At 36.3% G+C, this 18364-nt stretch overlaps 1 protein-coding gene across 2 annotated transcripts in view; it reads right to left on the bottom strand.

Moving 5' to 3' along the window:
* LOC131146279 (uncharacterized) overlaps positions 1 to 18364 on the bottom strand; it is a 76813-nt gene that overhangs the window by 51613 nt on the left and 6836 nt on the right. For both annotated transcript variants that reach the window (XM_058095756.1, XM_058095757.1), the window contains exons 10-11: positions 3660 to 3802; positions 3381 to 3578 (exon numbers count right to left, since the gene is read on the bottom strand). In XM_058095756.1, the coding sequence (XP_057951739.1) occupies positions 3381 to 3578; positions 3660 to 3802 (341 nt within the window). The remainder of the gene's footprint in view (positions 1 to 3380; positions 3579 to 3659; positions 3803 to 18364) is intronic.

Raw genomic sequence — 18364 nt, 5'->3', positions numbered from 1 at the left:
AACTCTCGACATCAGAGTAGGTTTCACAAACAGCGTCCCAGACATCCTTCGCCATAGGCAAGAACAAGTAGATTTTTTCGATTGTTGGCTTCATCGAGTTAACGAGCCAAACCGTGACCATGGAGTTTTCGGACCTCCATTTTTGCAAGGCGATAGCATCGGTAGGGTCTGGTCTCCTCCGTTCACCGGTAAGGTAACTCAGTTTCCCTTTTCCTTCAATCAACAATTTTATAGATTGAGCCCATTCACGGAAGTTTTTTCCATTCAATTTCTCCACTGAGAGTGGAAAGGTTGTATTGTCCAGCCTATTCAAATCCCCAGCGAATGTAGCCTCTGAATCCCCGTCGGGTTTTCCAGACCCTCTACTAGTGCTGCTGACCATCGTTAGCTAAGGTTGAGAAACCCTAGCTCTGATACCATGTGAGCGGAATTCAATTTCAATATTTCTTGAATTCTTAAAATATGTATATCCCAATCTTACAATATATAATACAAACAAAGACTCTAAACAAGGAAACAATCTCCCTATGGAATAATACACAATTTTCTACATTTACTCACTTTCCTAATTTACTCAATATTGTCAAGGATACTCGGGATTTCAACAACCGAGATCGTGATTCTATTGAAGATTCATATGGTGTGATTCGTAGTTTTGGTGACTTTGGTTTAGATTCATCATCACAGTCCTATCCACCATCTCAAGATTCTCAACACTATGATCCATATTCTACGTCTTATATTTATCCTAGTGGATCATGAATCTCAGGATCTAGTGAGTCTTCTTCTACACACTACCCAGAGCCAGCCCCAGTCCCAACTTATGGACATTATTCAAGATATGGTCAAGGAGGAGATTATGCACCTCCTATATCAGTTGGATTTTCACCACCAGTAGATTTTCAGGAGCAGCAACAAAATAACGTAAACTTGGGTTTATTCAGCTATGTATTTCCACAAGGGTGGGGAGATAATTCCCAATAGAGATGCAGATTATGAAGACCCTCCACGTCATTCTTTTTAGTGATGACATGTGCTATGTTATAAATTTGTAATATTGTATTCATGTATTCAACTATTTATTGATATTTGATACCAATCCTTTTTCAAATTCATGTATGTATATTGAGTATTGAGTCTATTGACTCATTTTTAGTAGCTTTATGTCTTTAATTAATTGATTCTTCATTTTAATTACATTTCTACATCTTTTTACCCATTAAAGTAATGCAAACTATAAAAAATAAATGCTTTTTTTTGTAAACAACGCACTAAAATTAATATAAAAATCATAATGCCTATTAAAAAGCATTTGTAGGTTGAATGAAAGCCGTCAAAATTCATTAAAAATCATGCATTAATGGATTTCATGCTTATTTTTTAATTTTGGCATGGCTGTGCATGCGCGAAAAAAATTCACAAGCATTACGCCCGCTTCCCGTTACATAACACCCGCGTCTCCTACGTCCCGTGACCGTTACGCGACATTACCCACGACCGCGATTTCGAACCATGGTAATTAGAATGTATTTGATTTGTATTCTAAATAAAGGGAGAGACCTATCTTTAAGTTATGCCATTCATTTAATCAAAAAATTTGTCCATGTGGTGAAACCACAGTATACTTTCGGCAGACTAGTTAAGAAAGAGTGCAAAAACTAGTGCTCACAACTCTTCACAATGTGTGAAGTGTTCAGCTTGTGACAATGTGCAATGACGGAATTTAGTGCTTCATACACTTCTTTTAACAATGGTAGATTATCACCTCATCTAAAAGCTTATGTCATTAGGTTGTAAGCCAACTATGTATAACAAGCTTTAACAATCCCTCGCAACATGCAGCACAATAGCACATGGAGAGATAACCACACGATAAAAAACACCCATTACAAGGAATACAATAATTTTATAAACACCACACAGTAAACACGAGCAAAGAGATTAGAACCCGAGACCTCCTGGTAACAAGTTGAAAGGCCATGTTAGATTACCACTTTAACTAAACGCTAAGTTGTTAGGTTGCGATTCCAACAATGCATATCAAGCTTTAACGAGCAATAAGGCAGTTCATCACCAAGCAATTTCTTCATATTTATAATATCGAATAATTCTTTTCGAAAGAGGGTCTTTCTTGTTTTATCTTCATCATTAAGGCCTTGAGAAAGTTCTTCAGCATCAAGATTCTAGATTTTCCTCAAAGCAGTTTCTTTCTTCATCGAATGTCTTCAAAAGTGTCTTATTCTCCATTTAATCCCTTTCAACTGGAAACTAAGAACTAAGCTTGCAAAGCCTCCAAAGTGGGGAGTGGACCACCACTGTTGATGATCTTCCCAAAACCTTCTCGTCTAAGCCACAAGTTTTCAAAGGAAAAGGAGTTGGTCCCCACTTTATTCCTCTAGTGTCCAACAAATTGTGAAAGTGGCCAGCATGTAGGCCTTAGGGAGAAGCTCTTGAGTAACCTTAGAAATATACTCCTCCTAGCCCATTGAAATTAAAACCTACCAATTCTCAAGAAAAGAGGGGGTCTCTCTTATGTTGGAACAAGTAAAATGGCCTCCGACGTGAGGGGGGTCAATCAAAGCAATCATGTGAAGGAAATCCCCAAATTCTTTCATGCTTACATTCTTCAAAGTTCCCTACTCCTTTCATGAGGGAAAAGCACCATCTTGATATCCTATCTGCTCTAAAGTTAGACATGGAAAGGGAAGAAGAGAAGAGCAAAAAAGAAAATTAAAAAGCAAGCAGATTCCTAAGCCTTACTTTAAGCTGTAAGTCCGCTATCTTATTTACTAATGATAATGAAAAAGATAGATAGACAAAAATACCCCCACTTACACCACATGAGTACTAAAATATCCTATTCTCTTCTAAGTTCTAACACACCCCCTCCCCACTGTACTCACTGGGCACCTGTCATGCTGAACTCATTATGTTTGCCACTATGCAGTTTTTCCAGGTGCAAAGGCAGAGTCCACGCGTATGAATTTTGACCCACTCAACGCTCATTTTGTTTTCCAAGTCATACACATGTGCATAATTATACATACACATATATATTTGTTACATTCATATGCTTGGATGACTTTCTCTTCATCAGTGTGAGACTCTGAGGTTGGGTGTGTATCAGGTGTAAGGAGACATTGAGTGATTTTGAACTTCATTATACCAAGACTGGATTCATAGTATAATTTTACAGCTGTGGACATAGGCTTCAAAGCCGAATGGCCCAAACCACATAAATGTTGGTGTTTCCTTTGTTCTGCTTTTCTTCTTTTTCTGTTTATCTACTTTACTATTGCATTTGATTCCAGGATGCAAAACAAAAACCTTGGATCAAAGACAAACATTAACAGATGTCTTAACAGCAGATTATCACTTACACGGTACCAAGAGCTTCATCACACAGAAAATTTAAGATTCTGAGCTTTGTGGACAAGTTTAATTTGTCATATCCATCATCACTGACATCAAAGCAATCCAACTGAAGTTCCTCCAATGGATACTTGGATTCTGAGATGCATTTCCTAAGAGCTTCCAACCATGAATTTCCGTCAATAGTGTGACTGCAGGAAGTATGCCTGAAAAAAGTTGTGTTTAGAACCATCACCAGGTTGTTATTACAAAAAAATAATAAAGTCTATCTAAATCAAAATACTTACTCTTTTTGTGAGTCCTTATGTATCATAGAGAGCAACTGGATATGAAACTGAACAATTGGGGAATCCTGTATTCGACGTTTATTTCGTCCACAAGCTAACTCTCGAAGCAACAATTCAGGCTGTCCTCTCTTTAGATCAAGAACCTACACAGGAAAACAATATGTGCATGATTATAAATTCATAATGAAGAGTGTAAGAACATTGACTGATGTTCATGAATGTGAAAGAAAGCTAGCATGTACTAATCAGAGGAGAATGAATCACTATTCATAACAAGCTAAAATAGTTCTTGTATCTATTCTTAGACTTCTACATTCACATGAAAAAATGGCGTCAAGAGAAAGATGAGAGGCAAAAATGAGCATGCAAGAATTGCATTGGCTTAATAAAATATCAGTCCTTGGATATTTATGGTAAACCAAAATGAAAGTTAAAGGGAAGGTTTGACATTCCAAAGCAGGAGCAAACCATCATTAGCTCCAAATCAGGACATACATTAATGTATTTGTTTTAAGTGAACATCTTATTTTCAGTAATAAGATTGTGTGAGCGGGGGTATTTTTTTCCTTGAATATTTATTATTATTAATTTATAAGAAGGCTCACCTAGAGCTCTACGTAGCCTCCAGGAAGCCGTCGCCCAATTTTCCTCCTTTTCTCTTCTCCTCCTCTTCTTCTGTTGTTCTCTTCTCTCCACCATCTCTAACTTTACAACATGGTATCAAAGCCTTGATCTCCTCTGGATCTGGCTTATCTGAAATGATTTTGACACTCTGTTTTTTCATACTTTTTATCCTCCCCAAATCAGTTCTCGAATCTGACTTTTTGGTCAGTTTGAGAGTCTTTTAAGGACACTTCTCTTCTTAGTTAGGCTGCACAGCATCCTTGGTAGAAAGCTGTGTGTTTTCATGGTGTTTTGCTGATATGAAGTCAGTTATACTCTGTTTTTAGTATACTGTTATTGTTCTCATGTTCCACGGGCTGGTATCACTTGTACTCTGTTTGTGGTTTATTAATGATGCTGTTTTGATGCAGTGTGTTTGTGATTGATTGCTTGCAATCTTGTATCAGTTGGTTTCAATTGGTATTCAATGAATTTTTTCCTGTTCTTGCCTGCACTTTCAGTTGCTACCAGCCAAAGCCTCTAGCTTCCAGGTTGTTAATTAAGTGCCAGCAGTACTTTGTTGTGTTTTTCCTGTTCTTTGTGGTTTAGCAGTTGCTCCTAGGATATTGTAACCTCAGTTCCATGGTCATAGCTGCCTCTTGAAGTTTTGGATCTAGGAAGTTTTGAAGTGGCGCAAGTTCTGGATCTTTGGAGTACTAAAGTGCTTTTTTTGTGCTAGTGTTCGCTGTATGACTTCTGATCAAGGTTTGCAATTCTTGCATTTGCCAACATCGTGGCAAGGGCAACCATACCATTGATTATTGTTGAGATCTCTTTGGGAAACTGACTTGGGCGAACAAGTCTCTTACTGAGGGAGATTCTATTGTCAACACTTCAAATGCACCAAGCTGCTCAGAGTTGAGTATATAATCTACCGTGTCCCATGAAGAAAGTTACAATCTTGTTTCCGTGGTTCAACAACTCCAAACTCAGTCTTTTATATCTAGTGCTACAGCAGCCCATGTACAACCGGGCTTCTTGTGTCTTCGACTCTTCATCCTTCTCATGGGTTTTAGATTCTAGTGCCTCGTCCCATATGATTGGTAGTTCTAATTTGTTTCAGTCTCCAAGCTCCATTACTTTAGACTCTAAGGCTACTTTTGCTAACGGTTTGGCAATATTCTTTCAATTCCTAAATTTCCCTTGAACCGTTATAAGCAAGTCAATTAACAAAGTTTCATAGCTCTAATGTGACCTTTTCTTCTCATTTTGTTTTTTAGGATCTCTAGATAAGAAGAGGATAGGTAGAGGGCTTGAGAAAGACAGCCAATACAATTTCAATGGTGTTCGTGGTGGATCCAGTTCTTGTCGCTTTTTCAATTTTTACTCACAGTGTTTCTCTTGATTAGTGGCATGCTCGTTTGTGTCATCCATCCTTTAAAAAATTACAAGAAGCTAGCTAGTAGAGCTTAGAAGAAAGGCGAGAATGGGGGTTGGCACTGAAGTGAGCTGAAGAGACTCTTCAGAGGACACCTTGATGATCCAAATCCCAGGTTTAAACTTTAGTTGTTGGCTTTAGCTACAAATGGCTTGGTTTTGCTTCCTTCGGCTACACACATTCTTTGTTCCCAGAATTCTCCAGTATTCTAATAAGAAGTTGGTAGGTTCCGGAATCACCTCAAGCATGAGGGCTTTCAATACTTTGATTAAGGAGTGTGGTTTGAGGGATATTCCACTCTCGAATACCTAGTTTACTTTGTTTGCAGATGGTATTAGATAGTAGCCACTAGGATTGATATGCCACTGAATGGAAGATACTTGTCCCACTCTTACTCAAGAAGTACATCCTAGAGTGAATTCTGATCATTGCCCTTTGGTTCTTGAATCTAATCCTTTTAAGTGGGGTCCTAATCCATTTTAGATTTGAAAACATGTGCTTGACTCATCTGGGTTTTCAGAGCTTGGTTAGGAATTGGTGGGGTGAGTGCACAATGGAAGGTTGGGAAGGTTTTTGTTTTATGAAAAGATTGAGATACGTGAAAGATAAGTTAACAAACTAGAATAAGGAGACTTTTGGTGATGTTCGACCTAGAAAAAAATAATATTCTTGAGAAACTAGGTGTGATTGATAGATTGGCTGAGGAGGGACCTCTTTCTGAGGACATTGTGGGTATACAAGTCCAATCATCTAATGAGTTTGAACAAGTTGTTTTTAAAGAAGAGAGATGTTGGATTAATATGAACTGGGTAAGGAATGGAGACTGTAATTCTAGGCATTTCATAGGGTGGTGACTAGTAGGAGAAGAATGAACTATATTAAAGAACTTGAGAATGATAAGGGAGAGGTTATTAGGGATCCTAACCGCATTGTTGGCCTGATTAATGAATTTTACAAAATCTCTTTTTAGAGACAGATGAGAGTAGAGCTAAACTTAAGGGGCTGGATTTGTGTCCTATATCAACTAATAAAGCTACTTGGCTAGAGAGACCTTTTAAGGAAGAGGAGATTAAAAGCTTGATTTTTTAGATGGATAGAGGAAAGGACCCTAGGCTAGATGGCTTTACTATGGCTTTCTTTCGAGATAGTTGGGAGACCTTGAAGGGAGACCTCCTCAAAGTTTTTCTTGAATTCTTTCACAATGGAGTGGTGGGGAGGAGTTTGAGTTCCACTTTTATTACCTTGGTCCCCAAAAAAGATGGTGTTGTTCAAGTCAAGGACTTTAGACCTATTAGCTTGGTAACTAGTGTCTATAAGATCTTGACTAAGGTGTTATCTAAGAGGTTGGCAACTATTCTAGAGGACACTATCTCTTTTAGCCAAAGTGCTTTTATAGGTAACATATATATCCTAGATGCTGGATTGATAGCTAATGAAGTGGTTGAAGATCCTGTTCATAGGAATAAGAGGGACCTTGTGTCAAAATTGGATTTTGAGAAAGCTTATGATAAGGTGAGCTAGAGCTTCTTGGACAAGATTATGACCAGAAAAGGCTTTGAACTAAGGGAGAGGAAATAGATTAGAGGGTGTCTATCTTTTATGGTCTTTTCTGTCTTAGTAAACCGTGAGGCCAAGTCTTGGTTTCGTGCGTCCAAGGGTCTAAGACATGGAGATCCTCTTTCGTCCCTTCTCTTTGCTTCATGGTTGATGTCTTGAGTAGGATGATCGAGAGAGGGGTAGATAAAGGGTTGGTGAAGGGGATTAAGGTAGGTTATGAGAATTGCATCATTTCTCATCTTCAGTTCACAGATTATACTATTCTCTTCCTATCAAATAGCATAAGTTGCTTCTTTAATTTGTTGACTATCTTACAGGTGTTTGAGGGAGTGTCTGGGCTGAAAATTAATTTCTCAAGAGCAGTTTGGTGGATCTAGGTATTAATGTGGATTCTTTTGCTAGGCTAGTGCCATTTTGAATTGGCCTATTACTTATTTAGGTGTCGCCCTAGGTGGTAATTCCAATGCGGACTCTTTTTGGGACCCTTTTTTTTAGAGAGTGGCTAGGAGACTGGATGAGTAGAAAGGAGTGCTCTTCACTTTAGGGGGTCATATTACCCTTATACATGCTTGTCTATCTTCTATCCCTTTGTATTACCTTTCTCTTTTTAGAATCCATGTGAGATTAGCGAGGAGGGTTGAGAAATTAATGAGGGATTTCTTATGGTCTAGTTGGGGAGAGATAGCAGAGGTCATTCTGTGGATTGGAAGACTGTTCGTAGGCCTAAAAGGGAGGGAAACTTGGGTCTTGGTAACTTCTTGTCCAAAAATGTCTCTTTGGTGGGGAAATGATTATGGTGCTTTCCTATAGAACCTCATTCTCTTAGGCACAAGGTAATTAGCAATAAATTTGGAATTCTACAAAATGGGTGGGATGCTAAAATGGGAGTTAACATTACTTATTTGAGTCCTTGGAAGTTCGTATCTGAAATTCACAATTATCTCGTTCCTAAAGTGCATCATACATTGGGTAATGGAGAGCATATTCACTTTGGGAGGATCCTTGGGTGGGGGAGATGCCTTTGGCTGGTACTTCCCCTCGTCTTATTCGTTTCTCAAATCTTCATGACACTCGGATTTTTTCTTTCCAACTTTTGCAAGAAGATGGGCATTCATGGAACTTTCATTTTGAGAGAAATCTAAATGAGAGAGAGATTAATGAGATGGTTCTTTTGACCAAGTTGCTCGATTCTTTCATGTTCATTTGGGGAGTGATAATAGGGTTTGGTGTTTAGATCCTTTTGGGGAGTTCTCTTGTAAATCTTTTTTCACTTACTTGACTTGTGATTGTACTCTGGATCCTTTTACTTTGTACCCGTAGATTTGGAAAGCTAAAGCTCCCTAAAAAATAAAAGCTTTCATTTGGACTGCGATACTTGAAAGGATCAATACCAATGATTTGCTTCAGAAGAGAAGACCCAATAAGGCCCTATCCCCCAACATTTGTGTCCTTTGCATGAGGAGTGAAGAGACTTGTGCACATCTCTTTCTTCATTACTCTTTCACTTTGGCTATTTGGAATAAGTTTTTGGTATATTTGGTGAAAATTGGGTCTGTCCATACACTTTGAAGGCCTTTTATGCCATAACTTTTAGAGGTTTTGCAAAGAAAATGATAGGAAAGCACTGTGGTGTTGCACTGTTATGGATATTATTTGGCGTGTCTGGTTGGAAAGGAATACTAGAATATTCAAAGGTGTGGCTACTACTAACAATTTGCTTTCGAGTAGAGTGGCATATCTTGCATTGCTATGGATGTCAACAAATAGTTTTTTTCGTCATGTTTCTCTAGAAGACTTGCAGTGGGATTGGTGGCCCTGTTACATTAAGTCTGGTTCTATTTAGGTTGCCTTCTTTGTAACTAGTTTTTTTATTGATGTAAAGGGAGGATTTCTTATCCTTCCTGTCTTTTCTTTTTTCTTTTCCTTTTTTTTTCTAATTTTCTTATGCTCAGTCTTCTCTCTTTTCATACAATTCTTTGTTTGTCAATATATATATATATATAAGTTTATTGTTTTGAGTCTTATGAATGTTACGAATGTCAATTCGAGAAAGCATATTAGTACATCTTTTCCATCTATAGTCGAGTCTAGTAGTAAATCATTTTTTTCTCTCGTTCATTTAGATATTTACGGTTTGTGTAAAGAATTTGAATAGTCACCAATGTTTTGAGTCCTTTGTGGGTGATTTTTCGCATATGATCTAGATTTATTGTTAAAAGATAATCATATTTTTTGGATGTACTTCTATTCAATTCTACCAAGAAATAAAAGCTCAGTTTGACATTGATATTCAACTTTTTTATCTGATAATGCACTTGAATTTGTTTAAAATGAGCCTCAATCATTTTTCTTGGCCAAAGAGATTATTTATCAAACATCATGACAAGTTCTCTCCTCGTGCTATTAAATGTGTCTAAATCAAGTACTTGAAAACTCAAAAAGGACATAGTTTTATGATCTCCATATTCAGAGAAAATTTGTTAGTGCCAATATTACCTTTTCCAAAGGGACACCTTATTTATCTATTGTCGAGTCGTCCTTGGATGAATCTATGTTTAGTCCATCAACAATTTGTGGTATTCTCATGTGTTGATCCTCATGTTCCTACCCTTATCCCTCTTAATAAATCTTCTGCTCCTCTTCCAAATCCATCAATTTCTACTAACCCAAAGAAACAATTGAGAACACATGAATAGAGAAAAGAAAGCACGAACATCACTACCACCATACCCTTTTTTCCTTGTCTATTTCCTTTTTTTCTCGCATGTTAAAGTGGTTACCTGGGTGGAAGCATGCAATGGATGTAGAAATGGATGCCTTGACCACTCTAGGGACATGAGGCTTGGTGGATCTACCTCCTCGCAAGGAATTGGTCAAGTACGATTGAGTCTACAATTTACCACATCAAATATCTTCCTAATGGCTCTCAAATGGCTTAAAGCTCCGTAGTCGCTAAGCGATGCGCCCACACATGTGATATTGATTCTCTCCTATTGCTCGACTAAATTCTATCATATATTGATCTAGCCGTTAATTATAATTGGCCCTTATACTATCGTTTGGTCTTGCATAGAGATTTGTATGAAGAGGTATGTAACGGCAGTTATGGATGTTACATAACGGTATCGGCAGCTTCCAAGACTGTTACAAAGTAATATCTCAAAGTTGGTCTAATTCACAACCATAACCAATGTTACGGTCCGTTACAATACTATAACGACCATTATGGAAGGTTACATGCCATTATAGGCCATTATGGGCCGTTATAGTGCTAGACTGGCTATGAATGACTAAAACTAGTTTGAGTTTTTTTTTTTTTTTTTTGGGCATTTCCCCCCTTTATGTTCCCTTTATTAAAGCCTAAAAATTCAATTTTAAGTTGGTTTGTTTAGTAGTTGATTTTTTTTAATAAAAAATAATTTTTGATTATATTTTCCTTGGCATTTAGTATGCATTTTTTCAATAACTACCATTAAAATAAACCCAACTTTTTCTCTCGCTAAATTACATACACTTGTATCCTAAGTTCTTCCAATTTTATTTTATTTTTTTCTATTTTTCTTACACCTAGTTTGGACATTAAAATACATTCTATTGTATGCATTTTTATTTTATTTTTAGATATGAACATTCTATATTTTATTTTTTGGATAACAAAAATTCCATTAAAGACTAAAGAGTTCAAAAAATGGTATTCTATATTTTATATTTCTTTATATTTATAATTTCTTAGTTTGAATTTCAGCTAAAATCGATAAAGTAGAAAAAAAATTAGCAAATGCATGCTTCTTCTCGCCAATAGCAACTAAAGCGACCAACATGACATCTAATACTCATACTATATGTTATATTTAAATTGATTAAAATTTACTAAAAAATCATTTAAAGCTTTAGTAAAAGGATTTTGGGATCAAAACAGGTGAATCAATATGTTTTTAAGAAGTTTGCTAATGCAAATATGGATTCACAAACATGGTGACCGTTATCCGTTACGTAAGGTCCGTGACAGCCACAAACGTTACACCACAACTATTACCCTTGTGCAGACCGTTACCATTATCTAAAACCATGTCTAAGAGGGTGGATGCTAAAGTATGTAGATTGCAAAAGCCTTTTATGGTCTTAAGTAGTCTCCTCAAGCCTAGCCTAGTTTGACAAATTTAGTGTGGTGGTCTATGCATTTGGCCTTATCTGGTGCTGCTTTGATCATTCAGTTTCTATCCGCGAAAAGGAGATAGTGTGGTACTATTTATGTTATTCATATCATCATCACTGGTAGTGGCTAGAGCCACATTGCAGATGTTAAGAATTTCAAATCAAGGACTTGGGTATTGTGTGTTACTTTCTCGGTATTGAGAATTTGAGATTGCACAGTGTAGGAAAAGGTATTCCAAAGAACCTATCCCGTGGACTTGCTAAATGAGACCAGTTCATACTCATAAGGATTAAAACATGAAGTTGTCTAGGGATGTTGGAGTTGACTTTCAAGATAGAAGTCAATATAGACAGTTGGTTGGCAAGTTGATCTACTTGACTATCACTATACCTCACATTCCTTTTGCAGTGGGGGTGGTTGGTCAGTTTATGGAAAATCCCAAGAAACAAGATTGTGAGATGTTATTTGTAGGATTTTGTGGTATCTTAAAGGCTCTTCTAGCAGAGGATTGATATATAAAGATAATACAAGCTATGTAATCATAGGATAATTTGAATTAGATTGGTTTGCATGGAATTAAATAACAGCCATTACGTAGCGGAAAAACAGGTCGTCGATACCATTACAAGCCGCATTAGCGGCGAGCCAAAAATTCACATGGGTAACGGCCGTTACACTAACGTTACAAAACATAACGTCCGTTACGGCACATTACGGCCGACAGCCCATTACAACGTACCTTATCTCCTCGAACCTACGCCACTTTGTACATCTCTCCTTCGTCTGATCTCGTCATTTGAATGCTCCGAAGTCCGAAGAACCGAAAAGCAGCTTCGAGCCTTCAAACCCTTAGATCTGTCATCCGCAAGTTTAGTTCAGTTCCCTCTTCACTCAAATCACTCCTCGAATCTTCGTCTCCTTCGTACGTACAGCTTCGATCTACTGATCTAAAGCTTCGAAATCCCTAAAATCCCCAAAATCAGCTTTGTACAGCTTTGTCTCCCTTAATCCGTCATTCGTCTCCTTCCAAGAACCCAAAAATCAGCTTCGAATCTTCGAAGCCTTCGATTCCTCCATTCGAAGCCTTCGATTCCTCCAAAATTTGGAGGCTTGCAAGTTGCAGCTGTAGCAGGCCAGCAACTCTCTTGCAGTCATAGGCTCGCAGCTTCCGTGAGAGTGGGAGTCGGGAGCGGGTATTGGGTAAGTGGTAACTAGGTAGTGGGTGGTGGCCAGTGGGTATGTATGTTGTTTTATTATTTCAATTTATGCTTTATTGCTTAATAATTTCTTTTGTTTTATTATTTCAATTTATGCTTTATTGCTTTATATAAATTGTAAATTTCAGTTTGTTTTAAATTTCAGTTTATTTAATTAGTATATAAATTTTAAATTTCTTTTCATTTAATCAGTATATAAATTGTAAATTTCAGTTTTAAATTTAGTTTATTTTATAATTTCAATTTATAGTTTATATAAATTATAAATTTCAGTTTATTTAATTACTAATTAGTATATAAATTGTAAATTTCAGTTTGTTTTATAATTTCAGTTTATAAATATAATTAGTATATAAATTTAGTTTATTTATTATTTAATTAGAATATAAAATAACAATTGTAAATTAGTAATGATGGTATAAGTAGAATTTATTAATTAAAATAAAAAATTAGTATAAAGTTTTTAAAAATTAAAATTTATAGAGTTACTTAAGACTCTTAGAGAGTTACCTAGAACTTAGAACTTAGAAAATTAGAGTACAAATTTAGTAAAAAATTATTAACTAATATTCTACATATTTATTTTTTTTAATACCTTGAGGTCCTTGACAATTAATAATTTAATATTAAATCAACAATTTATAATAAATTCTAATTTGTACACAATTAGTCAAGTCTCAACTCTTAAGTGACTCAAGTTCAAGTATATTACCATTTAAATAATTAAATTGTAAGATTTACAATTCCATATTTATTTTGTTAAATTGTAAATTTTAATGTAAACTATTGTATCATATATGTATAAATCAACTAAAATTTTTAATACTTAGTATTTAGTAACTTGAAGTTTAAATTTAATCCATCATTTATGTAATATTGTTATGTAATTAACTAATTAATTAATTATGTACCATTTTATTCTTAATTTATGCACCTCCTATGTCAATTGGATTTTCATTACCAGTACATTTTGAGGAGCAACAATGAAATGACGCAAACTTGGGTTTATTCAGTTATGTATTTCCACAAGGATGGGGAGATAATTTCCAATCTCAATCTTGAGATACAGATGCAAATTATGAAGACCCTCCACGTCATTCTTTTTGGTGGTGACATGTGTTATACTGTTATGTTATAAATTTGTAATATCGTATTCGTGTATGTGTAATGTGTATATTGAGTATTGAGTCTATTAACTAATTTTTAGTAACTTTATGTTTTTAATTAATTGATTCTTCATTTTAATTACATTTCTACATCTTTTTACTCATTAAAGTAATGTAAACTATAAAAAAATATGTTTTTTTGTAAATAGCACACTAAAATTAATATAAAAATCATAAAGTCTATTAAAAAACATTTGTACGTTGAATGAAGGCCTTTAAAATTCATTAAAAATCATGTATTAATGGATTTCATGCTTATTTTTCGATTTTGGCATGGTTGTGCATGCGTGAAAAAAATTCACGACCGTTATGCCCGCTTCCCATTACGTAACACCCGCGTCTCCCGCGACCCGCAACCGTTATGCAACGTTACCCGCGACTGCGATTTCGAACCATGTTGGTGTGTCTATGATGATCAAAGGCCTACTACTGAATATTGTTGTTATCTGACATAGCAAGAAACAAACTAATATAGCAAGAACTAGTGCTAAAGCAGAATATTCAGCTATGGCTCATACTCTTTTAGTGAATTTATGTGGTTGTAGTCTCTTATGTCAAAAATGGCACTTAGTAATGAAGCCAATGGATATGTTTTGTGATAATCAAGCTATCATTTAAATTGCTAGCAATCCAGTATTTCGTGAGAGGACAAAGCACATTAAAGTTGACTTGTCATTTTAATGAAGATTGTGCAGACTCCCTTTGTGAAATCTAAATTCTTTTTCTTTTCTTTTCTTTTTTTAAAAAAAAAAAAAAAGAAGGGCGGCACCTCCATTTATTTATTGATAAACCCTCACTTTTGACGGAGGAATACCGTGGTTACAAGACAATCAAAGGGAGAAACAAAAGACAAAACTTTAAGGTCTACCAAAAAAAACACCACCAACATCCAGCCAAAACAGAATTACAAGACCAAACAAAACAAAACAAGGACCTACAAAACAAATTTCACGTAACAAAACAAACAAAAGATAAACAACATAAAACATAAATCAAAACCAATAGGAATTCAGCTAAACATACCTCATATAAACCGTACCCATCTTCTCCAGTTTATACAACCCATTGATAATTCTAGGGAGTTGACTACTATTTGTAAACAAACTATTCCTCCCCATAGCACCTTGACGAGCCAAGGCATCTGTCACTTTGTTCCTTTCTCTATACCAATGCTTTATCGAAAAGTCTAATCCCTCCAATAAACCAATCAGCTGCTCCCAAAAATCCCACAAATACCACAAGGAGCACATACTGGATCTTATCCAATTTACAACAATATTCAAATCACATTCAATATCAATACTAGTGTGGCCCGAATGTTTGCAAATCTTTATTCCTTCCAACATAGTTCTCAATTCAGCTTCATTATTTGAACAAGAACCAAAATATTTTGAAAAACCAAAAACAAAAGAACCTGTATGGTCTCTAAGGATGCCACCACCACCCGCCGGCCCTGAGTTCCCCAAGCTGCTCCAGTCCAAATTTAGTTTCAACCTCTCTTGCCCCGGTTTTAGCCATCTCACACATTGCACTGTTTTAATTCTTTTATTCACAATTTGTACTTCCAGATTTTGCAATATCTGAAAATCAGCATCCTTTAACTGAGTCATTCCTGTCATGTTCCAGCTCAAAACCCCCACCCAATACTTAAAGGACAGCCACACATCTATACCACTCTCCAATTTCCCCTCCATTCTAGCCGCACATCTCCTTCTCCACAACTTCCAAACAACTAAACAAGGAATCAAACCCATCAAAGATCCCAATTGAGAAAATCTGGAAGCCCTATTAAACCACATTTGGACTCTTTCTTTCCAACTTTGTTGTCTAAGGAAAGGAACACCTACCTCCACCAAAACCTTCCTCCAAACCTCAGTAGCAAGGTCTCCCTTATTTAACACATGCTCCATATCTTCTGGCTGCCTCATCTCACAACAATTACATGTCGAAGCAAGCGAAACCCCCACCCTTCTCACCTTTTCATCAACACTTAAGCACTCAAAAGCGGCCTTCCACATGCAAATAGCAATTTTCTTCGGAAACCATTTATTCCAAACCCACTTTGCTCAATCAAACTTTGGAACTCTAACTCTGATAACATCCCATGCAGACTTTGTATTAAAGCAACCATCCTTTTCCGGGAGCCATAGCAGTATGTCCAAAGAGTTTTTAAGATTTCCCACCTTTTTTATCACTTCTTCCGCTTTATTATACCCCATAATCCTCTGCAAATTTTCCACATCCCATGCATTATTGATAACCAAATCTTTTAATCTGATATGTAAATATGCACCATCTGGACACTCTACAAACAAAGGTCCCGAATCTAGAAACTTATCATACCACAATTTTACATCTCCTTCTCTAACCTTCCACTTAGATTTACTTAACAGTTCAGGCATACCCTGCAAAACTTTCCTCCAAAAGGAAGAATCCGATTCATAAGGTCTGCAGAGAGCAATATGTCCTCCTTTCACATATTTAGCTTTAAAAAATCTAGCCCATAAAGAATTTTGAGTTAATAAATGCCAACCAAACTTCATGAACAAAGACCGTTGCACTTCCGAAATGTCCCTTACTCCTATGCACCCCTCCTCTACAAGAACACACAATTTCTTCCAAGCCCTCCATTTCATTTTTTCTTTTCCATCCTTAAAACCCAGAAAAAAGAAGTAAACATAACTTAAATTTTTTTATCACCAGTTTCGAGACATTTAGAATAGCTAACAGATGCAATGACATACTCGAAAGCACATGCCTCAACAAAAGTAGACAACCTCCTTGAAACAACAGTCTACTTTTCCAGCCCTCAACTCTCTCACTTATTTTTTGAATTAAAGGGTCAAAATGACAACCCTTCAATTTACCATCCACTATCGGCACACCCAAATACGTAAAAGGAAATTTATCTTCACTATAACCAGTATCTTGAAGAACTTCTCCCTTCACTCTGAACACCCAACTTCTTTGAGAAACAAAAATAGCTGATTTATCTTTATTCACCCTTTGGCCAATCCAGTTTTCATACTCCTTAATCACCTCCATTATCTGTCTAATAAATTTTTTTCCAGCATTAGCAAATATAACAACATCATCCACGTACATTAAATACGATATAATAGGTGCACCACACGGATGTGCAAATGGTAAAATCTACTTCTTAAACAGCTTTTTTTGAATTAATTTAGAAAGAACTTCTTCCATGATAATGAAAATATACGGCGACAACGAATCCCCTTGCCTCAAGCCCCTTTTTGACTTGAAAAAACCTCTACAAGTGTCATGCATCATGACAGAAAACCATGGGGTAGAAATACAATTCTGAATCAACTTACAAAACCAATCTGGAAAACCAAGAGCATGGAAAATCTGGTCTACCACCTGCCACTCCACTCGATCATACACTTTGCTCATATCAAGCTTTAGCATTATATTACCTTTTCTCACCCGCCTATGTAATAATTTTGTCATCTTTTGAGCAAGCGTTATATTTTCAAAAATACTCCTCTCTTTCACAAAAACACCTTGTTCTAAAGATATTAAATCACACATTATCAACGAAAGCTTACCAACAAGGATTTTGGAGAAAATTTTATAGATTACGTTACAAAGGCTTATTGGCCGAAATTTCTCGAAAGACTGAGGATCCTTTACTTGAGGAATAAGTACTATGTAAGAGGAACAAAAAAACCGAGGCAACATATCACCTCTGAAGAATTCTCTTACCGCATCCATCACATCATTTTTAATAATCTTCCAACAGGTAATATAGAAAGAAGACCCAAACCCATCCGGTCTCGGACTACTATTCACAGAAATAGAAGAAATAGCTTCATAAACCTCCTCCTCAGTCGGTTCTTCCCTCAACCGACCTATAGACCCCTCAAAACCCACCGAATGGATAATACCGCCCAGATTTAACCTTTGCACTGAACTATTTTGCCTCAAGAATTGCTCAAAATAATTCACAACCTCATCATGAACCATCTGCATATTTTCCAACACCGAACCATCAGGAAGCACCATTGAACTTACACTAGAGTTACGCCTTTTTTGCGTATTAACAGCATGAAAAAACAGTGAATTCTGATAACCATCACTAAACCATTTCATCTTTACTTGCTGCGCTAACCTAGCCTCTTCCCTTCTATACCATACCTCCAACTCAGCCTTAGAAACAAGAAACTCTTCTTCAATTGATTTCGAGTACTCTGTCTGTAGTAAATTCTCATATTTTTCCACCCTTTCCTCCAACTCTTGAATAAAACCACCAACACGACCAAAAGTCTGTTTATTCCACACCCTAAGTCTTTGTTTTAGCCTTTTCAATTTACCCGTCAATTTACACAGTCCTGAATCCGCCACAATGTGTTCTCTCCAAAATGATTCAACCATCTCCAAAAAATCCCCATGCGACGTCCACATGTTCTAAAACCTAAAAGGCGCTGGCCCATACCTCTTCATACTCGCACACAACTGTAAAATGATAGGAGACTGATCTGAAGTATTTCTTTTCAACAAAGAAGTCTTAGCTTCACCACATTTTATAGAGAAAATATTATTAATCG

This window comes from Malania oleifera, chromosome 13, assembly GCF_029873635.1.
Source record: "Malania oleifera isolate guangnan ecotype guangnan chromosome 13, ASM2987363v1, whole genome shotgun sequence".
NCBI classification, from domain to species: domain Eukaryota; kingdom Viridiplantae; phylum Streptophyta; class Magnoliopsida; order Santalales; family Ximeniaceae; genus Malania; species Malania oleifera.
The sequence above is the reverse complement of the archived record's forward strand: the minus strand, read 5'-3'. Positions and strand labels throughout refer to the sequence as shown.